At 37.1% G+C, this 26,266-nt stretch overlaps 1 protein-coding gene across 2 annotated transcripts in view; it reads left to right on the forward strand.

The window, feature by feature from the left end:
- Positions 1–26,266, forward strand: part of RAB29 (RAB29, member RAS oncogene family) — a 176,541-nt gene that overhangs the window by 15,934 nt on the left and 134,341 nt on the right. For both annotated transcript variants that reach the window (XM_053706607.1, XM_053706608.1), the window contains exon 2: positions 12,024–12,095. In XM_053706607.1, the coding sequence (XP_053562582.1) occupies positions 12,024–12,095 (72 nt within the window). The remainder of the gene's footprint in view (positions 1–12,023; positions 12,096–26,266) is intronic.

Raw genomic sequence — 26,266 nt, forward strand, 5'->3', positions numbered from 1 at the left:
TTCTATTGTCTAATTTGCTTCATTCTCTTGGTATCCAGCGTAAAAAAAAAAAAAAAAAGGCATACCTAGGTAGACGCAGAAGCAGCATTGCACCGCTGGGAGCTAGCTTCTGATTGGTGACTGCACATATATCCCTCATATAATTGGCCCACCAGATGTGTTCAGCTAACGCCCAGTAGTGGACTGCTACTCTTTCAACAAAGGTTGTCAAGAGAATGAAGCTAAATTGATAACATAAGTAAATTTGAAACTTGTTTAAAAATCTATGCTCTATCCAAATCATGAAAGAAAAATATTGTTTTTTAATATAAAAATTGGAATGCATTTCCTCAAAGACGGTAGAGTGCAAACTGTGGAATGCAGAACCATGGCACTACTACATGCTGCAGAGTAATTGGCTATATATGTGCAGGAGCGTGCTTATATTTGTTCAAGAGGCTTTTGAATGGAAGTGTTTTTGGACTGCAAATCAAATCATATTTTCTAAAAAAAACATATAATTTCTATGCCGATCTTTTGCAATGCAGTAAAAAGTTTGCGAATGTATAAATAATTTTTTTTATTTTAAAGGGACAGTCAACACCAGAATTTTTGTTTTAAAAGGTAGATAATCCCTTAATTACCCATTCCCCAGTTTTGCATAACCAACACAGTTATAATAATACACATTTTACTTCTGTGATTACCTTGTATCTAAGCCTCTGCAGACTGCCCCCTTATTTCAGTTATTTTGACAGACTTGGATTTTAGCCAATCTGTGCTTACTCCTCAGTAACTTCACGTGCATGAGCTCAATGGTATCTATATGAAACACATGAACTAACGCTCTCTAGTGGTGAAAAGCTGTCAAAATGTATTTAGATTAAAGGCGGCCTTCAAGGTCTAAGAAATTACCATATAAACCTCCTAGGTTTAGCTTTCAACTAAGAATACCAAGATAACAAAGCAAAATTGGTGATAAAAGTAAATTGCAAAGTTGTTTTAAAATTACATGCTCTATTTGAATAATGAAAGTTTTTTTGGGGGGGCATTACTGTCCCTTTAATGTCCCTTTAAACATGTATGTTTGGGCAGCGCTGATATAAGAAATCATAGCTCTAATGTATATTAAATATAGTTATAACTCAAAGAATTTAAATGATTTACCTCATATAGTTGGCCACTATTTAGATAATTTTTATTTTTGCATTAAAATGTAATCTGTGTTCTTCTCAGTACTTATTTATGGCCAGATTACGAGTGCTGTAACTTTCTTGCAAAACTGCTGCCATATAGGGCTCCAGAAATAGGCCGGCTCCTACACTTACGTCCCTGCTTTTCAACAAAAGATACCAAAAGAACAAAGAAAAATTGATAATAGAAGTAAATTAGAGCTGGCAATTTTAAGCACCTTTCTATCTGAATCATGAAAGAATTTTTTTTGGGGTTTAATTATTTACAAATAACTCTTACCTTTTTTTTTTTTTTTCTTTATAAATAGCTGCTTTTGCCTGTGGCATCCCCACCTATACTGAACATTTAAAATATTTGTTGTAGAATAGCCAGCAAAAGAATGTATGCTTCAAATAGGAAGTAGGCGAGATAAGTAATACAATTTTAATTTTCAAGGGTTATCTCTAAGGGCAAAATGTATAATTCTGCGGACAGGATTCACATGTTGTGAACCTGTTCGCATTCCATTGCAGATTGTGGAATGCTGCCCCCCCCCCTACGCTTGTGCAACCAATTGCATGAGAGTAGGGCTTGTCAATCACCCTGGTCAAATGAATCCAGGGTGTTATTCATACGCAAAATCCAAGTTGGAGAGAGGGTTTATGAAGCTGCGGTTTCAACCACTGCTTTATAAATATCAGATGCAGACTCAAATGAATGAGCCTGCAATCGATCAAGGCATTCACCTTATGATAAATATTGCCCTAAATATTGGGCTTTTGTATATAGACTGAAATAAGATAAAGAATCATTTGTGAGTATAGAAAGTTATAAAATAAGGAGAACTGATTTCCTTGCAAGACCATCCCATTTTAAAGGGTTGTGATGTCAAAGAACAAAACCAACTATTTAATATACAAAAAATTAACCCAAGGAAGTAAATTCTAATATATTTTATAATATGTTGCTTGTATAACAAATAGTTGGAAACACATTAAGGGGAAATTTTACAATACACTGTTCCTTTAAAAACCATCTTAAAGAGCCACTAAACCCAAAATCTTTCTTTCATGATTCAGATAGAGAATACAAATTTAAACAACATTACAATTTACTTCTATTATTTATTTTGATTAATTTTTTAGATATCCTTAGTAGCAACCAATCGGCAGCTACTGAGCATATCTAGATATGCTTTTACGCAAAGAATATCAAGAGAATAAAACAAATTAGATAATAGAAGTAAATTTGAAAGATGTTTAAAATGACATTCTCTTTCTAAATCATGAAAGAAAAAATGTGGGTTTCATGTCCCTTTAAGTTAAATTATTCAGTTTGTGCTTTGGATAGTAACCTTCATAAACAATAATTTCTTTCATGTAATTAGCAAGAGTCCATGAGCTAGTAACGTATGGGATATACATTCCTACCAGGAGGGGCAAAGTTTCCCAAACCTCAAAATGCCTATAAATACACCCCTCACCACACCCACAAATCAGTTTTACAAACTTTGCCTCCTGGAGGTGGTGAAGTAAGTTTGTGCTAGATTCTACGTTGATATGCGCTCCGCAGCAGGTTGGAGCCCGGTTTTCCTCTCAGCGTGCAGTGAATGTCAGAGGGATGTGAGGATAGTATTGCCTATTTGAATTCAATGATCTCCTTCTACGGGGTCTATTTCATAGGTTCTCTGTTATCGGTCGTAGAGATTCATCTCTTACCTCCCTTTTCAGATCGACGATATACTCTTATATATACCATTACCTCTACTGATTCTCGTTTCAGTACTGGTTTGGCTTTCTACTACATGTAGATGAGTGTCCTGGGGTAAGTAAGTCTTATTTTCTGTGACACTCTAAGCTATGGTTGGGCACTTTTATATAAAGTTCTAAATATATGTATTCAAACATTTATTTGCCTTGACTCAGGATGTTCAACATTCCTTATTTCAGACAGTCAGTTTCATATTTGGGATAATGCATATGAATAAATCAATTTTTTTCTTACCTTAAAATTTGATTTTTTTCCCTGTGGGCTGTTAGGCTCGCGGGGGCTGAAAATGCTTCATTTTATTGCGTCATTCTTGGCAGACATTGCTTTGGCGCAAAAACTTTTTTTCTGTTTCCGGCGTCATACGTGTCGCCGGAAGTTGCGTCATTTTTGACGTTTTTTTGCGCCAAAAGTGTCGGCGTTCCGGATGTGGCGTCATTTTTGGCGCTAAAAGCATTTAGGCGCCAAATAATGTGGGCGTCTTTTTTGGCGCTAAAAAATATGGGCGTCACTATTGTCTCCACATTATTTAAGTCTCATTATTTATTGCTTCTGGTTGCTAGAAGCTTGTTCACTGGCATTTTTTCCCATTCCTGAAACTGTCATTTAAGGAATTTGATAAATTTTTCTTTATATGTTGTTTTTTCTATTACATATTGCAAGATGTCCCAGATTGACACTGAGTCAGAAGATACTACTGGAAAATCTCTGCCTGGTGCTGGATCTACCAAAGTTAAAGGGACATTCAACACCTGCTAGAACATAATTTCATGTTGTGTAAACTGAATCCAAAATTCGCCTGCACCACATCCCTGTTTTGTTTCTATATATAACGTCCAAGTAATCCTCATTGTTATAGCTTACCGTACTAACTAAATATGGCTGCCTAACTCCCCCCACCGTTACGTAGGGACCTTCTTTTTGAAAGGATCAGCCAATCATGATCCATTCCTCGGACTGAAAATTAAAGCGTGTTCACGGACCTTAGCGCATGCGTATTAGCACTGATATCTAGGAGTGTGCAATAGAAGACTCCTACAGCTCTTGTAATTGCGATCGCGCTCGGTTTGTAATAAATGCGCATGCGCGATGACGTAGGAAGAGCGTCATCTGAAAATAACATGAACGTGCCTGAAGGGGATGTGTGATGGGGAAGAAGCATGAATGGGAGGAGTTAGGCGGCCATATTTTGTTAGTACGGTAAGCTATAACGATGAGGATTACTTGGACGTTATATATAGAAACAAGGCAGGGATGTGGTGCAGGCGGATTTTGGATTCTGTTTACACAACATGAAATTATGTTATAGCGGGTGTTGAATGTCCCTTTAAGTGTATCTGCTGTAAACTTGTGGTATCTGTTCCTGCAGCTGTTGTTTGTAATGAATGTCATGACAAACTTGTTAATGCAGATAATATTTCCTTTAGTAATGTTACATTACCTGTTGCTGTTCCGTCAACATCTAATACTCAGAGTGTTCCTGTTAACATAAGAGATTTTGTTTCTAAATCCATTAAGAAGGCTATGTCTGTTATTCCTCCTTCTAGTAAACGTAAAAGGTCTTTTAAAACTTCTCATTTTTCAGATGAATTTTTAAATGAACATCATCATTCTGATTCTGATAATGGTTCCTCTGGTTCAGAGGATTCTGTCTCAGAGGTTGATGCTGATAAATCTTCATATTTATTCAAAATGGAATTTATTCGTTCTTTACTTAAAGAAGTCTTAATTGCATTAGAAATAGAGGATTCTGGTCCTCTTGATACTAAATCTAAACGTTTAGATAAGGTTTTTAAATCTCCTGTAGTTATTCCAGAAGTTTTTCCTGTCCCTGATGCTATTTCTGAAGTAATCTCCAGGGAATGGAATAATTTGGGTAATTCATTTACTCCTTCTAAACGTTTTAAGCAATTATATCCTGTGCCATCTGACAGATTAGAGTTTTGGGACAAAATCCCTAAGGTTGATGGGGCTGTCTCTACTCTTGCTAAGCGTACTACTATTCCTACGGCAGATAGTACTTCCTTTAAGGATCCTTTAGATAGGAAAATTGAATCCTTTCTAAGAAAAGCTTACTTATGTTCAGGTAATCTTCTTAGACCTGCTATATCTTTAGCGGATGTTGCTGCAGCTTCAACCTTTTGGTTAGAAGCTTTAGCGCAACAAGTAACAGATCATAATTCTCATAGCATTGTTAATCTTCTTCAACATGCTAATAACTTTATTTGTGATGCCATCTTTGATATTATTAGAGTTGATTTTAGCTAGAAGAGCTTTATGGCTTAAAACTTGGAATGCTGATATGTCTTCCAAGTCAACTTTGCTTTCCCTTTCTTTCCAGGGTAATAAATTATTTGGTTCTCAGTTGGATTCTATTATCTCAACTGTTAATGGAGGGAAAGGACCTTTTTTACCACAGGATAAAAAATCTAAAGGTAAATTTAGGTCTAATAATCGTTTTCGTTCCTTTCGTCACAATAAGGAACAAAAGCCTGATCCTTCATCCACAGGAGCGGTATCAGTTTGGAAACCATCTCCAGTCTGGAATAAATCCAAGCCTTTTAGAAAACCAAAGCCAGCTCCCAAGTCCACATGAAGGTGCAGCCCTCATTCCAGCCCAGCTGGTAGGGGGCAGATTACGTTTTTTCAAAGAAATTTGGATCAATTCAATTCACAATCTTTGGATTCAGAACATTGTTTCAGAAGGGTACAGAATTGGCTTCAAGATGAGGCCTCCTGCAAAGAGATTTTTTCTTTCCCGTGTCCCAGTAAATCCAGCGAAGGCTCAAGCATTTCTGAAATGTGTTTCAGATCTAGAGTTGGCTGGAGTAATTATGGCAGTTCCAGTTCTGGAACAGGGGCTGGGGTTTCATTCAAATCTCTTCATTGTACCAAAGAAGGAGAATTCCTTCAGACCAGTTCTGGATCTAAAAATATTGAATCGTTATGTAAGGATACCAACATTCAAAATGGTAACTGTAAGGACTATCCTGCCTTTTGTTCAGCAAGGGCATTATATGTCCACAATAGATTTACAGGATGCATATCTGCATATTCCGATTCATCCAGATCACTATCAGTTTCTGAGATTCTCTTTCCTAGACAAGCATTACCAGTTTGTGGCTCTGCCGTTTGGCCTAGCAACAGCTCCAAGAATTTTTACAAAGGTTCTCGGTGCCCTTCTGTCTGTAATCAGAGAACAGGGTATTGTGGTATTTCCTTATTTGGACGATATCTTGGTACTTGCTCAGTCTTCACATTTAGCAGAATCTCATACGAATCGACTTGTGTTGTTTCTTCAAGATCATGGTTGGAGGATCAATTTACCAAAGAGTTCATTGATTCCTCAGACAAGGGTAACCTTTTTAGGTTTCCAGATAGATTCAGTGTCCATGACTCTGTCTCTGACAGACAAGAGACGTCTAAAATTGATCTCAGCTTGTCTAAACCTTCAGTCACAATTATTCCCTTTGGTAGCCTTATGCATGGAAATTCTAGGTCTTATGACTGCTGCATCGGACGCGATCCCCTTTGCTCGTTTTCACATGCGACCTCTTCAGCTCTGTATGCTGAACCAGTGGTGCAGGGATTACACAAAGATATCTCAATTAATATCTTTAAAACCGATTGTACGACACTCTCTGACGTGGTGGACAGATCACCATCGTTTAGTTCAGGGGGCTTCTTTTGTTCTTCCGATCTGGACTGTAATTTCAACAGATGCAAGTCTGACAGGTTGGGGAGCTGTTTGGGGGTCTCTGACAGCACAAGGGGTTTGGGAATCTCAGGAGGTGAGATTACCAATCAATATTTTGGAACTCCGTGCAATTTTCAGAGCTCTTCAGTCATGGCCTCTTCTAAAGAGAGAATCGTTCATTTGTTTTCAGACAGACAATGTCGCAACTGTGGCATACATCAATCATCAAGGAGGGACTCACAGTCCTCTGGCTATGAAAGAAGTATCTTGAATACTGGTATGGGCGGAATCCAGCTCCTGTCTAATCTCTGCGGTTCATATCCCAGGTATAGACAATTGGGAAGCGGATTATCTCAGTCGCCAAACGTTACATCCGGGCGAATGGTCTCTTCACCCAGAGGTATTTCTTCAGATTGTTCAAATGTGGGGACTTCCAGAAATAGATCTGATGGCTTCTCATCTAAACAAGAAACTTCCCAGGTATTTGTCCAGATCCAGGGATCCTCAGGCGGAAGCAGTGGATGCATTGTCACTTCCTTGGAAGTATCATCCTGCCTATATCTTTCCGCCGCTAGTTCTTCTTCCAAGAGTAATCTCCAAGATTCTGAAGGAATGCTCGTTTGTTCTGCTGGTGGCTCCAGCATGGCCTCACAGGTTTTGGTATGCGGATCTTGTCCGGATGGCCTCTTGCCAACCGTGGACTCTTCCGTTAAGACCAGACCTTCTGTCACAAGGTCCTTTTTTCCATCAGGATCTCAAATCCTTAAATTTAAAGGTATGGAGATTGAACGCTTGATTCTTAGTCAAAGAGGTTTCTCTGACTCTGTGATTAATACTATGTTACAGGCTCGTAAATCTGTATCTAGGAAGATATATTATCGAGTTTGGAAGACTTACATTTCTTGGTGTCTTTCTCATCATTTTTCCTGGCATTCTTTTAGAATTCCGAGAATTTTACAGTTTCTTCAGGATGGTTTAGATAAAGGTTTGTCTGCAAGTTCCTTGAAAGGACAAATCTCTGCTCTTTCTGTTCTTTTTCACAGAAAGATTGCTAATCTTCCTGATATTCATTGTTTTGTACAAGCTTTGGTTCGTATAAAACCTGTCATTAAGTCAATTTCTCCTCCTTGGAGTTTGAATTTGGTTCTGGGGGCTCTTCAAGCTCCTCCGTTTGAACCTATGCATTCATTGGACATTAAATTACTTTCTTGGAAAGTTTTGTTCCTTTTGGCCATCTCATCTGCCAGAAGAGTTTCTGAATTATCTGCTCTTTCTTGTGAGTCTCCTTTTTCTGATTTTTCATCAGGATAAGGCGGTGTTGCAAACCTCTTTTAAATTTTTACTTAAGGTTGTGAATTCTAACAACATTAGTAGAGAAATTGTGGTTCCTTCATTGTGTCCTAATCCTAAGAATTCTAAGGAGAGATCATTGCATTCTTTGGATGTAGTTAGAGCTTTGAAATATTATGTTGAAGCTACTAAGAATTTCCGAAAGACTTCTAGTCTATTTGTTATCTTTTCCGGTTCTAGAAAAGGTCAGAAGGCCTCTGCCATTTCTTTGGCATCTTGGTTGAAATCTTTAATTCATCATGCTTATGTAGAGTCGGGTAAAACTCCGCCTCAAAAGATTACAGCTCATTCTACTAGGTCAGTGTCTACTTCCTGGGCATTTAGGAATGAAGCTTCGGTTGATCAGATTTGCAAAGCAGCAACTTGGTCTTCTTTGCATACTTTTACTAAATTCTACCATTTTGATGTGTTTTCTTCTTCTGAAGCAGTTTTTGGTAGAAAAGTACTTCAGGCAGCTGTTTCAGTTTGATTCTTCTGCTTATAATTTCAGTTTTTTTCATTATAAGGTTTAAACTTTATTTTGGGTGTGGATTTTTTTCAGCGGAATTGGCTGTCTTTATTTTATCTTTCCCTCTCTAGTGACTCTTGCGTGGAAGATCCACATCTTGGGTAGTCATTATCCCATACGTCACTAGCTCATGGACTCTTGCTAATTACATGAAAGAAAACATAATTTATGTAAGAACTTACCTGATAAATTCATTTCTTTCATATTAGCAAGAGTCCATGAGGCCCACCCTTTTTTGTGGTGGTTATGATTTTTTTGTATAAAGCACAATTATTCCAATTCCTTATTTTTTATGCTTTCGCACTTTTATCTTATCACCCCACTTCTTGGCTATGCGTTAAACTGATTTGTGGTTGTGGTGAGGGCTGTATTTATAGGCATTTTGAGGTTTGGGAAACTTTGCCCCTCCTGGTAGGAATGTATATCCCATACGTCACTAGCTCATGGACTCTTGCTAATATGAAAGAAATGAATTTATCAGGTAAGTTCTTACATAAATTATGTTGTTATAATATTGCAAAAAGTATTACACTGTCCCCATCCGGCTACTTCATAATGCCACCTGGATTGCAAACGTTTCTTTGGAGAACGCTGCCCCTTTATTTGATAGAGCCTGTTATTTTATCACATGCAAAGAGGTAAAACACATAACCAAGTTTTTGTTCAGCAGCAGGGCATGGCAGCTATGTGTATATGCCCGTCTTAATTGGATCACTGGCCACGTGTTGCTAAGAAACTCTGGGCTAGATTACAAGTGGAGCGCTAAATTATTGCATGCCTGTACACAAGCAAATTTGCCAATTTGCTGGCGCGTGATAAATAACCAGCCATTAAAAGTGGCTGGTTATTGCAATTGCAAGCTCGAGGTAACCACCATAGTTTAGGTGGCAGATTTACCATAGGTCGACCTCGCTTGTGCAATGCCGCCCAAGCTAGCAGGGGCCGTCAATCATCCTGATCGTATCAGATCGAGTTGATTTAAGTCCGCCACAAAGTTAAGGAGCATTCCGTTTCTGGCAGACCAGATAGATGGGGCATCGATGCAGCATCCGCTGCTTGCTAAATCAACCCCTAGATTTCTGGTTATTTTTTCTAAAAGTGCCCCAAATGCTCTCAAAATACAGGGCATTATAGTTTGTTTGTTTTTTAATAAAAAAACAAAACAGAAAATGGCACTTAGGCAGTTTTCGGGCTTTGAAGTTGACAGGTGTGGGGTGTTAGAAAAACTGTGTGTTCCCAGTAAATTTATCTGTATATGCTTATACATATATATTTCTCTGTTAATATGTGTGTGTAAAAAAAAAAAAAAAAAATAAAAAAAAAAAAATATATATATATATATAATTACTAATAATAATATACATTTACAAATTGCTGCCATCGCTGAGCTACTTACCCTCTCTGCTGCACGAGTCCTCATGCCGTGAGACATGAGGCTCCCATTTGAACCTATGGAAGAGCACTTTCGTGAGCGCAATGCTTTCAACCTGTAATACCAGCGCACATTAGCTTTCAAGAAAGCGATATTTAGTGCTCCACTTGTAATCTGGCCCTTTGTGTTTTGCAGTTCCCAAACATGACTTTACCTGTCTGTTTAGATATGTGTTATTTATGTATTTATGTTCCTTGATAACTATGTATTTAATACCTAACACAATCTAATTAATTAGTGCATTTTATTATTCCATATACATGTTACTGCTTGTGTCAATTTTATTAATCAGTTGTACTGATGATTGGATATCTTAAAGGGATCATTTACTATGGGTTTTTTCTCTCCGCTTTATTGTGTTCCCAATATATATTATATTTATTAACAAGTAGAAGTGCTCAACCCTGAACGAAGAATAGCTCAATAACTTATTCAAAATTGCCACCCGAGAACAACCGCTTTTTGCCCAATTGTGCTTTTATGGGGGAGAACTTTCCTGAAGTATATCAGTCTGATCCTGCCTATACAGGTCAGTTCAGCTCCAAAATACTAGACTGGTCTCTTTATTAAGATACAAACAGAAAATACAGGAAATATGTACACAAAATATATAAAAAAACACAATTTTCAGAACAAAATTGCTTCTTCAAGCAAAAGTCAGTATTTAGTGTGACCTCCCTTGGCACTAAACACATCTTAAACTCTTTTGGAGAGACTGACCTGACGTTTTCTGAAGTTATCTTCTGGTATATTATACCAGGCTTCTTTCAGCACTTCACAGATGTCTTCATTTGAATTAGGTTTTCTTTTATTTCTTTCTCTGTCCATGTGATCCCATACTGCCTCTATAATATTCAGGTCTGTGGAGGCCAGTCCATGACTGTCAGTGTTTTATCAGCTGTTTTTCTCTCCAAATATGATCTCACTGCATTAGCACTGTGCTTGGGATTGTTATCATGCTGAAAAATAAAACTCTTCCCAATCGGGTGCTTTCTAGAAGGGGCACTTTTCATTCAGATGAAGCTGCCAGATGCTGAGCCAGGTCCTTGCTGGACTTCTTCCGGTCTCTCAAAGAAGAAACTTTGAGAAACTTCTCATATTTTGAAAGTTTTCTTAGCCTTCCAGTCCTCCTTTTTTTTTTTGTTTGTTTGTCCTTGACCTCTACTTATTCTTAAAATGTCTTTATAACAGCTTGAATACCACATTTTGAGTATCCAGTTTATTTGCTGATTTCCCTTTGAGAATGGCCTTGCTAATGCAAAATTATTTTTTTAATACTGCATAGAAATATCCTGTATTTTCTGGTTGTATTCTAATAAAGAGACTGAGAAATAATTATATATATATATAGTCATTATACCATTGCTAAAACAACAAATTTAATGGGGGCCTAAGACTTTCGCACAGTAGTGTGTGTATGTATGTATGTGTGTGCGTGTGTGTGTATATATGTGTGTGTGTGTATATATATATATATATATATATATATATATATATATATATAATTTTATACTCTGCAGTACACTGTCTCTTAAAGGGACAGTCAAGTCCAAAAAAAACTTTCATGTTTCAAATAGGGCATGTAATTTTAAACAACTTTCCAATTTACTTTTATCACCAATTTTGCTTTGTTATTTTGGTATTCTTAGTTGAAAGCTAGACTTAGGAAGGCTCATATGATAATTTCTAAGCCCTTGAAGGCCGCCTCTAATCACATGTTTTTGTATTTGCTTTTCACAGCAGGGGAGAGCTAGTTCAGGTAAACCCTATAGATAACATTGTGAGCACGCCCGTGGATTGTGGCAGACACTGCACTAATTGGCTAAATTGAAAGTCAATAGATAATAAATAAAATGTCATGTGATCAGGGGGCTGTCAGAAGATGCTTAGACACAAGTTAATCACAGAGGTAAAAAGTATATTATTATAACTATGTTGGTTATGCAAAACTGGGGAATGGGTAATAAAGGGATTATCTATCTTTTAAAACAACAAAAATTCTGGTGTTGACTGTCCCTTTAAGGTTTTGTTCACAATCTTGATAAACCAGGAGCAATGTTATAACAATGTTCTGATTATGTTATCTGTTTTCTTTGTTTTGGTGAATCATTTTCCAGTGGATTTTGCCTTGAAGATTGTACAGTGGTCTGACTCCGTTACAGTCCGACTTCAGCTGTGGGATATTGCTGGTGAGTTTTTTTGTTTTTTAAACTAAGCGTTTACTCCAGTGTGGAATAATTCTAAGCTTTCTCTGTAAATGGTTCACAGAAATGTAATATTTGTGAATAAGCTCCACTAGATAAGAGGAAACTGGCTTTTTTTTTCTTTTTGAGATTTATATTATTTTAGTGAACCCCAGTGCAACTTTGTCTGATTTCCTTTTGCATTCTCAATACTTAGGGCTCCATTACATGTGCGGCATCGCCCGCAGAAGCCGCCACCGTTTTTTTACACAGTTTTGGTATCCAATATACAGCGCTGCATATCAATGCGGCACGTATATTTCACCCATCGGCCGCAATTTTTACTCCCATAAGCTAACGTGGGACCACGTCGCAAATCGGTATCAAATATTCAGCACAAGGACTTACGTGGCAAAAATGGAGAATTTTTATTCCATTTTCACCTCACCACACAAAGGCAGCCGCAGCAAGCCTTGCCCTGAGTATGGGAGCACCGTAACTCCCTTAACTACCTGAAAATATAAAACTAACGCATGGGCAATATCTATCTACCTGTCAACCACAATCCCCCACCGCAATAACTAATAACGTATATTAACCCCTATATACGCCATCAAACCCACACCGCAAGTAATAATTAAAGTATTAACCCCTAAATCCGCCAACCCCAACATCGCAAACTACCTAATAAAACTGTTAACTGTAATCAGTCATGAACCCACAAAGCATTTTGCTATTTTACGAAGTGCCCATCCCTAATCTAAATTAAAAATAAATAAATTACCTCCTTCTTTCTTCTTCCAGGAACAATCAGGCACAGGGCGGAGCTGAAGACCGGCGACCCTGGAACTGAAGACCGGCGACCGTGGAGCCATGGAGTGTGAAGGATCCTCTTCGTACGACCACCGCCATACACTGAATAATGAATTCAAGGTACGCGATCAAAGATGGCGTCCCTTGAATTCCTATTGGCTGATTTGATTCTTCAAATTCAAATCAGCCAATAAGATGAGAGCTACTGAAATTCTATTGGCTATTCAAATCAGCCAATAGGATTTCAGTAGCTCTCATTCTATTGGCTGATTTGAATTTGAAGAATCAAATCAGCCAATAGGAATTCAAGGGACGCCATCTTTAATCACGTACCTTGAATTCACTATTCAGTGTATGGCGGAGATCGTCCGAAGAGGATCCTCCACGATTCGTGATTTCCGGTCTTCAGTTCCAGGGTCGCCGGTCTTCAGCTCTGCGGTCTACAGCTCTGCCCTACGCTCCACGCTAGATTGTTCCTGGAAGAAGACTTCACCTCCTGGAACAGGACCTTTTCCGCCGGACTTCAGGAACCGTGAGTACCAACCTGGGGGTTAGACTTATGTTTGTTTTTTTACATTTTTAATTTTATTTAGATTAGGGATGTGCACTTCGTAAAAGGTCCTTTTAAGGGCAATGCCCATACAAATGCCCTTTTTAGGGCAATGGGTAGTTTAGGTTTTATAGTGTTAGGTTTTTTATTTTGTGGGGTTTGGTGGGTGGGGGGTTTTACTGTTAGGGGGGACTTTGTTTATTTTTAATGTAAAAGAGCTATTTTAACTTTTTATTTTAATAGGGATTAGGTTTAATTTTTGATAATTTGTTTATTATATTCTGTAATATTAGATTTTTTTTTAAATTTTCCGTAATTTTAGATTAATTTAAACTTAGTTGTTTTTTTTTTTTTAAGTAATGTTAGTTTTTTTATTTTAATAGTTAGTAACTTTAGTATTTTTTAATGTAGGTAATTTTGGGTTAATTTAGGGGGTGTTAGGTTAGGGGGCTTAGTGATTTAATTATTTGTCTTGTGGGCTTTGGCGGTTTAGGGGTTAATAGATTTATTAGCATTGCATTGTCGGTATGGCGGGTTAGGGGTTAATAGTTTTATTAGGTAGTTTGCGATGTTGGGGTTGGTGGATTTAGGGGTTAATACTTTAGTTATTACTTGCGGTGTGGGCTTGATGGTGGATATAGCGGTTAATAGTTTAATTAAGCATATTGCGTTGTGGGGGGGTTGTCTGTTTAGGGGTTAATACTTTTATTAGTTCTGATGTGGGTTTAATGGCAGAAAAAGGGGTTTTAAGTGTCAGGTTTATTTTTGGGAGGCCGGAGATTATCTTTTTTTATTATTCGTAGGCGCCGGAAGTTTCTAAAGTGCTCCAGAAATTTGTATTTACGCTCATTTCTGGTCATCACTAGTTTATCCGACTTACGGCACTTTATGAACTGCCGGCACCTTAATATGTAATACCCCGATGTGCAAGGTGAAATTACAGATGGCGCTGGTTGCAGCACTTGCACTGAAGCCTGCGCCGTAAATGTAATCTCGTCTGTACGTTTAGTCGCATTATCACGAGTTAGGTCAATTAGAAATATTATAGTCAAAATAGGCTTTGTTTGTATTTTGCGTGAATCTTTGCTTAACGATATAATTTATATAATACTGTTTTTTTTTTTTTTTTTTTGTTTTTTTTTTGTATATAAAAGACAAGCAGTGTTAAAAGATTTTTTTTTTTTTCTTCATGAAAAATAGTTAGACATGTTACCCAAATGTTGAATCTCTAGAAAGTGGTGCAGTAAATCTTTAAAATTCTGACTAGAAAATATTGCATGAAAATCTCTATTACAAAAAAACAGAGAGAAAGTAAGACATTTTTATCTCAAAATTTCCTCAGCAGCCACATCCTATTGTAAAAAGACCTTATGCTGCCATTCAGGATGCTAGTCCCAGGACTTGCAATGAAGCGTGCATCTGGCATGTGCTGGAACAGTCATGTTATTTCTCTACTTAGTTTAAAGTGAATGTAACTTTTCATGAATGAGCAGGGCCGCCACTAGAAATTTTGGGTCCCCTGACTCAACCATTGATCAGGGCCCCCCCTCCTTTGACATGTGCAATTTTTGACCAAGTGACTAAAACGTATATGCACTTTATTCTCAATTGCCTATTTAAACTTGGAAATGTTGTAAAGGTAGTAACATACACACACACACACAGACACACTCATACACTGAAACACACAAACACACTCACACATAAGGATTCACATATAGACACTCTAGCAGACACGCAAAGAAACACACTCAGACACAGAAACCCAAACAGACACTTAGCACTTGTTTACATTGACCTGACAAGTAATGAGGTGAACTACAGTTTTGTAAAAAAAAAAAGGAGATTTAGAAAACAAAATATGGAGTTCTGATTATCTTTTTGTAAAGGAAGATAACTTAATTATGACAACACCATGCTGTGGCTGAAAGGAAGGGCCCTGAACTGCCTAAACAATAATTTAAAGGTTAAATGGTGGAGTGGTTACTTCCGGAAAGGTCTTGTTAGTCTCAAAGTCTGTAGAAAGATGTGAATAATTAGCAGTAAGGTCAAAATGTCCTAAAAAGGAACAGACAATGGACACACACACACAAACTCAAACTTGCACATACACCCAAGGAAACGCAGACAGAGACAGCCTCAGAAAACACACAAAGACATATACACACACACACACACACAGAGACAACCACATGAAAAACACAGAAAGACATACATACACATCCTCACTGAGACATCCACAGAAAACACAGACATACATACATACACACAAACACCCTCACAGAAACACCCATAGAAAAAGCTCAACGACATATACACACACCCTCACAGACATCCACAGAAAATGCACAAAGACATACACACACACCCTCACAGAGAGACCCACAGATAAAAAAATACATACACATAGAGACACAAACCAAAGCACAAAGACATAAACACATACACTCACAGGAGGAAACATTTATGCACCTTGCATCCCCTAAATCAACAGTGTGTGACATGCATGATAAAAAAAAATGCTTCACTTTTTAAAGAATCATATTTGTAAATGTGCAAACAAAAATAATTCTGTGAATTCAAAATTGTACATTAATGAGCTGGGTAGATGGCTAGATGAAGAAAAGTACCTTTAAAAGGTTGACATGTTTTTTTTTTTTCCCATTTTCCCCAACCAAAAGCACCACTTCAAATATAGCATACAAATTTTCCCATCTGTCAGCTGTACTTATGGATTTTAAAAATGCTGTACTCTATATGGTCTTGGTGGGACCATAAGCTGTGGTACTCATACCATTAGATATGGTTAAATGCAGGATTTAGGCTTGTTGGTATGTATTTCAAAATTAAGTCAGCTGTAGTGTAAACTGAACAGTTTTAAGTTAACCTGTCTCATTTCAAACATTGAGCAATCTTAGTCTGAGAATATAAAATTTTATGCAGATGTAAAAATCTTAGATAAAATGCCTCCTTGCATCTGGAAAGTCCTTGCATAAAGGGGCAGTAAACTGGAATTTATATATATATATATATATATATATATATATATATAATCATATCTGCCAAAAGGGCATCTACCATTTGTGTAATGAGGAGGAGACATTTCTGCATGGTTTTAAATATAGAATTTCTACAGCATTGTCAAATAATCATAAATACACTGCTGCTAAAGAAAGAATGTTTTTATGGACCCCTGGCCCCACCATACAACTACTACCACACTGAAGTTACAATCCAAAATTGCACAAAGAAATAAAAAACATTTGCTAAGTAAGTCCTACCTCCTCTTCAAATGAAAGTGATCTGCCGTCTGACTCAGGCACACACTGTACAAAGTGCCAAGTCTGTCTCACACTGAGCATAGTGGTTTAGTGCACACTAAGAAATCCTCTCAAATGCTAATACTTTACTACTTGTAATAACATTTCCCATGATCAATTAGCACTCTGCTGTAGTACCCACTGGTGGCTGCCAAAATTAAAAAAAAAATTTAGTTCTTGCCTCATGGGGCCCCCCTGGCTCATTGGGCCCCTGACAGGAGTCACCCCTGTCACCCCCTGATGGCGGCCCTGTGAATGAGTGCCTGTTTTTTAAAAATACTATTAAAAACAGGGGCACTTCATGAAAGTTAACATTGCAGAGTTTTTGTTAAAATACTTACCCTTTTTTTCTTGCAAGCCGGACCAGCGATCCCCCGCCCGCTTCTCATGCTGTACTTAGCACAGCAATGACAAAACCGGCTTCCTCCAATCACAACGTGGCCTCAGGAAATGTTTGCTCTGGGGGGAAGCCATGATTAGAGGAAGCCGGATTTGTCATTTCTGACATATGTACAGAGGAGCTGCGGGCAGGAGGATCGCTGGTCCGGCTTGGAAGAAGAAAAAGGTAAGCATTTTAACAAAACCGCTGCAATGTAAACTTTCATGAATCAAAGTGCCCCTGTTTTTAATAGTATTTTTAAAAATCGGTCACTCATTCATGAAAATTTACATTCACTTTTAAGGAAGTTTACTAAAAAATATTGGAAGATTATGGTAAAATCCCTTAAGATCACTGTAAAGCAAAATGTTAACTTGGCACTGATGATGCTGATTGACTGTTTTTTAATAAACCATTCAGATGACCATAAATAAGAGTTGATGAAAGAGGAACTTAAGATGGAAGAGTGTGTGATAATACACACACTAAAAAATAGAGGGGATGCACCACTCTTAACAATTTATATAGCTTTATTTAGTCATCACAGTGCTGGGCCGATTTTGGCTGTAGCGCTATCGTGAGGAGGAGCAGAGTGTGCATTGGCATTAGATACTTAGCCTGACTCCAAAGGCGTAGATGTATAAATGGTTGAAATAATGTTCGGGCACACGATCTCTGGTTTCGGCTCATTATCGCCCTTCTATAATTATTAGCACTGCGTTGCCTTTGCAGTGCTTATATAGCATTTATGTACATACATTTTATCTTTTTTTGTATCAATGTAATTTTGTGTTCACTTGTAAGGTGCTACAAAAATGGCAGTTTTTAAATCTTTTTTTTTTTTTGTACTAAATAAAGCTATATAAATTGAGAGTTCTGCTTCCCCTGTCTTTTTGAGTGCGTGTATTATCACACATTTTTCTCTCTTACGGAGCAAATAACTGTTCAAGGGTCTGCACCAAATTAATTTTACTTTTGATTCAATTCTGACAATCTTGCCTGCTTGATACATTTTAGATTACCTCAACATAGTAATATTTGAAAGAAGAACTTACTCTGGTGAGCTGAGGATATGTTAAGGTAAAGTATCCATTTTTTCATTGAGATGCTCATATGATATTTTCTTGTCAGCTTTTTACAGATATACTGCACAACTTTCAGGGGATTTAGCATTTTAAGTAAAGATGCTTAAAGTGCATATTTATGTACAGCTGATATATATTTCTCACTGGCCGATAGGGACAATTCCCACAGAAAAAGTTGATTTATTAACCATTTTGCTACCAGGCATTTTTAGCATTTTTGCTATCATTCCATTTAAACAGAAATAGAGCCTTTTGTTAAAATACGATTATATGTCAACACAGTACGCTTGGCAAAGTACTATGTGACGTAATAACTATGTCTCAAATGGTGCCAGGGGTTAAGCACAGGTAAATCAGTTTAAAAAAATAGCTTTTGAAATATTAGCTATATGGAACAATTTAACAGAGTGTCTTAAATATCAAATACACTCTCAATTAATCAGGATTATTAAATCATACTAAGATAAAAAATGTCAAATGTAAGTAGAGTTAGACACCTTGAAGGTTTGTTTTTTTTTCTTTCATTTTGGATGCCAAATGTAAATGTGAGTTCCTTTTCATTCTAGAGCATAGAGTAGTCTGGAACATTTGAGGCTGTTCATCTGTCATTAAACAGCACATGGGAAGTATCCACGTGATATCTGTCACTTTATGGAACATTTAAAGGGGTAGAAAGGTCAAAAAAATAAATGTGCATGGGTGTGTTTCAGTATGAATTGGAAGCACTTTTGCAATATACTTTTATTAGCAAAAATGCTTCTAGTAAAAGTTTATTACTGTTTTTCTGCTGCATACGCACATATCTTGCCCGTGCACCAGTATTCGGATACCATACCTGCTCAGTCAGCAGTGGCTTGTATGACACAAATTAGGTCTTCAGAAGCAACACATACTACTACCAGCTGAGTAGGTGGGGTGTTTGAATAGGTTCACAGGCCCTCACAGACTAGTGAAAGTATATTGCAAAAATGCTTCTATTTCACATTGAAATGCACCCAAAAGATAGGAGGGCTTAAAACCATTGTTTGTGTTTCTGGGATGGAACCTTCTAAACGCTATGACTTTTAGAAGCATTATCACAAAATTGTGCATTATATCTCCAAATAAAATTCACAGGGATTGGACATGTAAGGAAATCATTTTTTATTCGCACAGTTTTGAATATGAAAAGGTAACCTTGTTTTGATTGCATCCATGGATCTGAAATCTGCTGACTTCCTTTGCGGGAAGGCTACAAAGACCTATTTATTTGCATTTGAGACTTACGATTCTGCAAAATGTATACTTGTGTACTGTGAACTTTGACTAATGAAATTTAATGCCAACTGTGACCTTGTATTTTCCATTTTATAATTCTGTGGAAGAAACATACTTTTCTCTCCAGAGCACTTGCAATATTTAAACTGTTTGTGCTGACCCAACAGCATATTAATCTTCAAATATTTGTTTTGTAGCCAATATCCTCTGCCCAATAGTTTAACCAAAGTGCCCTCCTGACAGTATTAACTGGAACAATTGCTTTAGCGTTAAGCTTCAATAAATCCGTTGTAGCTCTAGGTATGAAAGAGGAAACAAGCCTTATAGCCTTGTCCAGCATAGATAATGATGATAGGCATGCATTCACTCAGCTCCATGTTTTGTTTTTTAGCTTTTTTGAACAGAAAAAAAAAAATCTTATACCCACCAACATAGTTCATGTGACCAAGAGGATGCCTGGAATTCTTCCAGCGACAGATTAGCAAAAAGGCTTAGTAATAAAATGCTCTAATGCAGGGGTTGACAAATCTGTTAAAAAATTAGGAGCCAAAAAGAATATTATGGAGCCAGACCTACTTTTAGGACCCAGTCCAAGGGACTAAAGTAGGAGACCAATCTACTTGTCCCTCGTGACAATCTACTGCCTGGTGCACTTCTGCAATAGAAATGTACATAGTCCCAGTATCCCAAACCTGGGCAGGGATAAATGATGATACTGAAAAAGCAGGCAACACAGGATCCAGTGCAAAACAAAGCCTTTTAATCTACAATAAGTAGAGACAAATAGGGCCTTAACGTTTCGTTTCTAGCAAGATCCTTTCTCAAATGGAGGCCGTGACAGACATGAGCTAGCTAGAACCAAAACGGTATGGGTTAAGGCCCTATTTGTCTTTATTTATTGTGGATTAAAAGGAGTTGTTTTGCTTTGGATCCTGTGTTGCCTGCTTTTTCAGTATCATCATTTATCCCTGGCCAGGTTTGGGATATTGGGACTGTGTATGTATATATCTATCTCTTTGTCTCTCATTACATGCAAGCCCTACTGCCATATGTTCAACACACATGCACACTCCAGAGCATTCCTGGGTATGTTGTCATGGAAAGGAGTTTCCATGACAAATTAGCCTTATTCAGCCCAATCATATGGACTAAAATATATTTACTCTTGGGAGTAAAGTGTATGTACATTCCTGACAGATATAGCTAACTCAACAGCAAACTCCAGCAAAATAATTTAGCAGGCACTTAATCATGGGCAGAATAAATAAAAAAAATAAAATTTAGAAACCGCTTTTGTCTAAGAGATAGCCAATGATGGAAAATAAAAACAATATATTAGAGAGAAATGCTATGTTATATTTTTGCCATTAAATGCAAAATAACAGCCAAATAAACAAACAAATACATAATAAATAGGAAATTGTGAGTGCATGTGTGAACAGCGGCCAAGATGGTTGCTTTTCTCTATGGCTGATGACAGGAGCTGAGGAATCCAGTATTTTCCGCTCCTTATATCTGTTTCCTAAGTGCAACGACTCTATTCTGTGAAGCCTAATAACTGTGGAGCAGTTTAATATACATTTTATGACGAAACTCAGCCCGTAACACCTAAATAGATGAGGTGCGTAGCGGAGGCTAACTAACGGCCTAGGCCTTCATCTCGCCCTCCCCATTTTCCTGCAGCAACAGGAGGAACAGCAGTACAAGCTGAACATTTTTAACTCGCTTTCACCTTCGAGTGATCGCAGCATAACCCGATCTACGTATGACTACCATGGAACAATCTAAACACATTATGGAAATTATATCCTTCAAACTACAGGTCCTGTTTACCAAATTTGAAGCAGACATACTTCAGAGTATTAGAGCCTACTCAGAGAGATACCAGCCGAGGGACATACTAGAGAGAGATCTCCCTCAATATCCCATAAAACCAGAGACCCATTTGGAGCAGCAGTGTCCTACTACTAATGATGAGACACTACCTTGGGCTAACTCCGCATTTATCCCATGTCAAGCTTCAGCTATGCCATCTGAGCTCCCAACACATACCACAAGGGATGCGGCTGATCCTCGAGAGCAGAGCTTAAGTACTTTATGGGACCGGAGAGATGACACAGAGGTCCTATGCAGCAGAAGCTGCGACTTGACACTCAAGCTAACTATGATGTGGTGCGCAACTGGGGACCTGGATTATACGATCAAGAACAAGCAGTTCCAAACCAGAATTAAAATACTGGAGAAGAACCCTCGTGCTTTCCCCCAGTTCTCTTGGTGGCAGCACATCACTTTATTTGGACTTACGGTGAGGAGAACAGGTGTGGGGTAAGACTACATATTTTATTTGCCCCTGAAAGTTCCTCAAAATCATTCTATTGGGACTTTTCAATATGCTTCTCTTCAAGATGGAGCCTTTTATGAAGACTTTATGGTCTGAAGCTTTAAGTTCACAGCTGTGTCCAAGCTCTAAAGTCTCAGGAGACTGCTATACATTGTCCATATTCTTTTTCACGCTACTCCATCTTTATTTAATATTTCAGCTATAAGTTTGGTACAAACTAATTAGTTAGTTTATGCCCTGCCTAGGGAAGTACTATTATACTCATGTCAGAAAGGATGCCTTGCATCAGCTCATTTGGATTGTACATATTAAAATGTTTATTTAAGGCAGCATTATTATTTGACTATAAGCACAGTGCACTAGTTTCATTTCATTTGTGTTCTATATTACAGTAGATCTGTTCAGGACAGTCTCATCGTATGTATGTTAACGCTGTTAATTTACTCCTGCACATAGAGCAGCTTTCTAATATGTGTGTAAACATGTTCATTAATACCTGCTCATTGCTGTCCTATTCAGCGCAGTGTCTGTGTGGGGCAGCAGTTAGTCTACATGTCAGCACAGTGCACTAATACCTTCTCATTTGTGTCTTATATATTGCACTTTATTGGATCTGTTTATAGTAGCGTTTATTATATGCCTGTAAACACTGTTCATTAACATCTGCTCACTGTTGTATTGTACATTACTATGTCTAGCTAAGGCAGTTTTCTGTTTACATATCAGCACAGAGCAGGAATTTTGTATTCTTGTTAGACCTGATTAGAGCAGTTTCGTTATGTGTCTGAACAGTCTGATAACGTTGTTCAACAACATATGCTCTACTATGTATGTTTAGGGCAGTTTTGCTGACATGTACCGTTCACTGGCATCTGCTCACATTGGTATTATTTAATTTGTGGTCTAAACTGAGCTAATAAGTTCTATTAGCACTGCTCTCATATTTGGGATATATATTTATGCAAAGTCCAAACTTCCCATAGCTTTGTAACAAGCACGGTAGCCAGAGCTGAAGCTTCTATGTTTGTAAGAGATATGTTTATTCTGTAGTATCTAAAATAGATGATTAATAGTAACCTAAACAGAGTTATAGTACAGTGTTAGATTTCCTTTTTAATTTTGTTATTAGATGGTAGTACAGATCCTCCCACTGTTCATAAGTATATCATGTGGTTAGCTAGCTCAGTCAGCAAAGTTGATCTTTGCTGAGTATATCAACCAGTCCCCCCTTCTTTCTTCTTTTGCTTTTTGCTCGTTTCCCTCTATGTTGGCTTGTCCATTAATAGACATTAGTCATGATAGGGAGAGCTCATATTGTACCTAAGGTTTAGTTTTCTATTTGGGACTGATATACATATAATTCCAGATAACCAAAGGCTGGGAACGTACTAGGGCCCATAAGTATACCCTACCCTAAATCCTTCATATATGTGTTTTCTACCTTCTAATAATTATTTCATAAGTTGTCAGGGGTCCAAGAGTGGCCCAATTTGTAGCAAATTGAAGGTATATGCAAAAAGGGAAACAATACGAAGTTTCATATAAATTTTCAAGTCAGAACTTAGTTTTAAATTATACTTCCTTATGTACCTGACCATACTTATGTAACTACATTTTGGATATTTTACAGGTTATTAGTGGCTATAAAAAGAACCACTGGAAGAGTACATCTATAGCACTCAAGAGCTATATTTAGATATATTGTTATTTGTTACTTATTATAGAGACTTAGTTATTAATTTGTATTCAGATCTCTAAGGTGTCAAAATATCTTACTTTAAAACTTAACTTTAATTGTTTGAACACTACTAAAAATAAGCGGTAAAGAAATTTAATTAAAAACACAAGCAATAATTTGGCTTCTTATTGAGATAATATATTTGGTTATAGAATACAAAATTGATCAGAGAGTAAAATTAGTGGATCACAAGTTTTGGATAGCTTAAAGGTTCACCACATATCAGTATATTATTATTGGATCTATGTTAGGTATTATAGTCCTACTTTTTATTTAATTTGATTCTGATATCTTAGTGCCTATGGTAGTGGCAAATAGTGGGTTAAAGATATATCGTTATTGCTTGACCTCAAACACTATGTAAATATGCATATTGATTTATGTGTGTAAGTGTTTAGATATTGCAGTATTACACTACATCAAGGTACAGAGTTTTTGTGGTAGTTGTATTTTATCCTAATATATGTGTTGTATATATTGTATATCATCTAATAGTTGCCGATCATTTGTTGAACATCAGACTGTGTTGTTTTAGTAACTGTACATAATATATTGTCATTTGGCTATAAATCTTTGGTTGAACATCAGTCTTTATTTCCTTGTTCTTGTATGTACTCAGAGATTCGTAGTTGTAATATGCTTTATTTATTTTGACAGTAGTTGTTAAGGGGATCATTTATTGAACATCATATGTTTCTTTAATAGCGGTACCTGATATATCGCCATTTGGCTATAAATCCTTAGTTAAACATCAGTCTTTTATTTACTTATTCGTATATATACTCAATGGTTTGTGGAAGTAGTATGCTTTGTTTATTTTAGCAATAATTTGTAATCTGCTACTTTTCAGGTCATATGTTGTGGTATGTTTTATTTATTTGGATAGTAGCTGTTAAGAGAATCATTTGTTGAACATCATACCATGTTTCTTTAGTAGCGGTACCTGATATATCGCCATTTGGCTATAAATCCTTTGTTAAACATCAGTCTTTGTTTCCTTGTTCATATATATACTAAGTGGTTTGTGATAATAGTATGCTTTGTTTGTTTTAGCAATAATTTATAGTCTGCTGCTTTCTGCTATTAGCCAATTGTTGGTTTTCACTAGCAGTATAGTGTTACACTTTAAAAGTGTTTTGTCAGGTTAAATACATTTTGTACATAAGATTTTGCATGATAATATGTGATCATTCACTTGGTATTATGTTTATTTAGAGAATAGTTATACATAATAAGTAGTGTATTTTGTGTGAGTTTTTTGGTTTGTTGTAATACCTTTTGTTTACAATGGTTTGTAAATCTATCATTTTAAGTTTATTTCACTGTTTAGTTAACAGAATTTTCTTTCATTTGACATCATTTGTGTTTATTTGTTAAATACATAATGTTGCGATTTGTAAAGGATAGGTTAGTTTGTCTTTATCTGTAACATTGAACCAACAATTAATCTGAAATTACTTTAAATGTAACCAATTATGTCTCAGAAATAGCCACAAGGTGTTTCAATATCCGACTGAACCACACATCCTCATAAAGCAAATGGCTGAATAGTTCAGTATAAAGTTATACGATTGCCTCTACCTATTGTTAAACTACCACAAAAATGCTTGATTAAGTATTAAAGTATTTGAATATTGCTCTGCATATCTGTGAGGTTTATAATACACAATTGTGATAGAATCTTATTGCATATTGCTAATTAGGCATAGTGTCATGAATCGGCTGGTTATTCACCTCTGTTTGCATCCATTATGTGCGGTAGCTATTTTTCACTATTGCCGCAAGTTTAGTAATGCTTATCCGGTTACTTGTGTCTAATTAAATTATCCCTCTAATTAAGTATGGCTATGAAATATAGCTTGTATATCTATAACTTGTTTTTATAAGTTTGCCAGTTATTGCTGCTACTAAAATACAGGAGTTCGCATTGACTCCTCACGAGTTCCCTAAATCTGGGGTTCCTTAATAAAGTTCCAAGGGTTTCAATATAATTTGTATGCCGATGACACCCAAATCTACCTCTCTGCACCAGACCTACCTCCTTCCTTACTAACCCTTGTCACTAACTGTCTTTCACATATCAAATCTTGAATGTCCTCTCACTACCTTAAGCTAAATCTCTCCAAAACGGAAATCCTTATTTTTCCCCCTTCTTCCAAAATCTCCACCCCCCTATTTTCTATAACTGTTTATAATTCCATCATTACCCCTACCCTGCATGCCCAATGTCTTGGGGTCACACTTGACTCAGACCTTTCCTTCACTCCTCACATTCAGTCCTTGGCTAAAGCCTGTCGTTTTCACCTTTTAAAAACATCTATAAAATTAGACATTTCCTTACACAAGACACAACTAAGATTTGAATCCACTCTCTCATCCTTTCCCGTCTCGACTACTGCAACTCTGTCCTCTCTGGTCTACCTAGCTGCCGCCTAGCTCCTTTACAATCCATAATGAATGCCTCTGCCAGGCTCATCTTCCTTACACATCACTCTTCATCTGCTGCACCTCTCTGCCAATCCCTTCACTGGCTTCCTCTTGCCTCCAGGATTAAACACAAAATCCTAACTCTGACATATAAAGCCCTCAACTGCACTGTTCGCCACTACATTTCAGACCTTGTCTCCAGATATTTTCCCTCCCGTCCCCTTCGCTCTGCTCACGATCTCCTCCTCTCCTCCTCTCTTGTTACTT

Source organism: Bombina bombina, chromosome 3 (assembly GCF_027579735.1).
Source record: "Bombina bombina isolate aBomBom1 chromosome 3, aBomBom1.pri, whole genome shotgun sequence".
Lineage (NCBI taxonomy): Eukaryota > Metazoa > Chordata > Amphibia > Anura > Bombinatoridae > Bombina > Bombina bombina.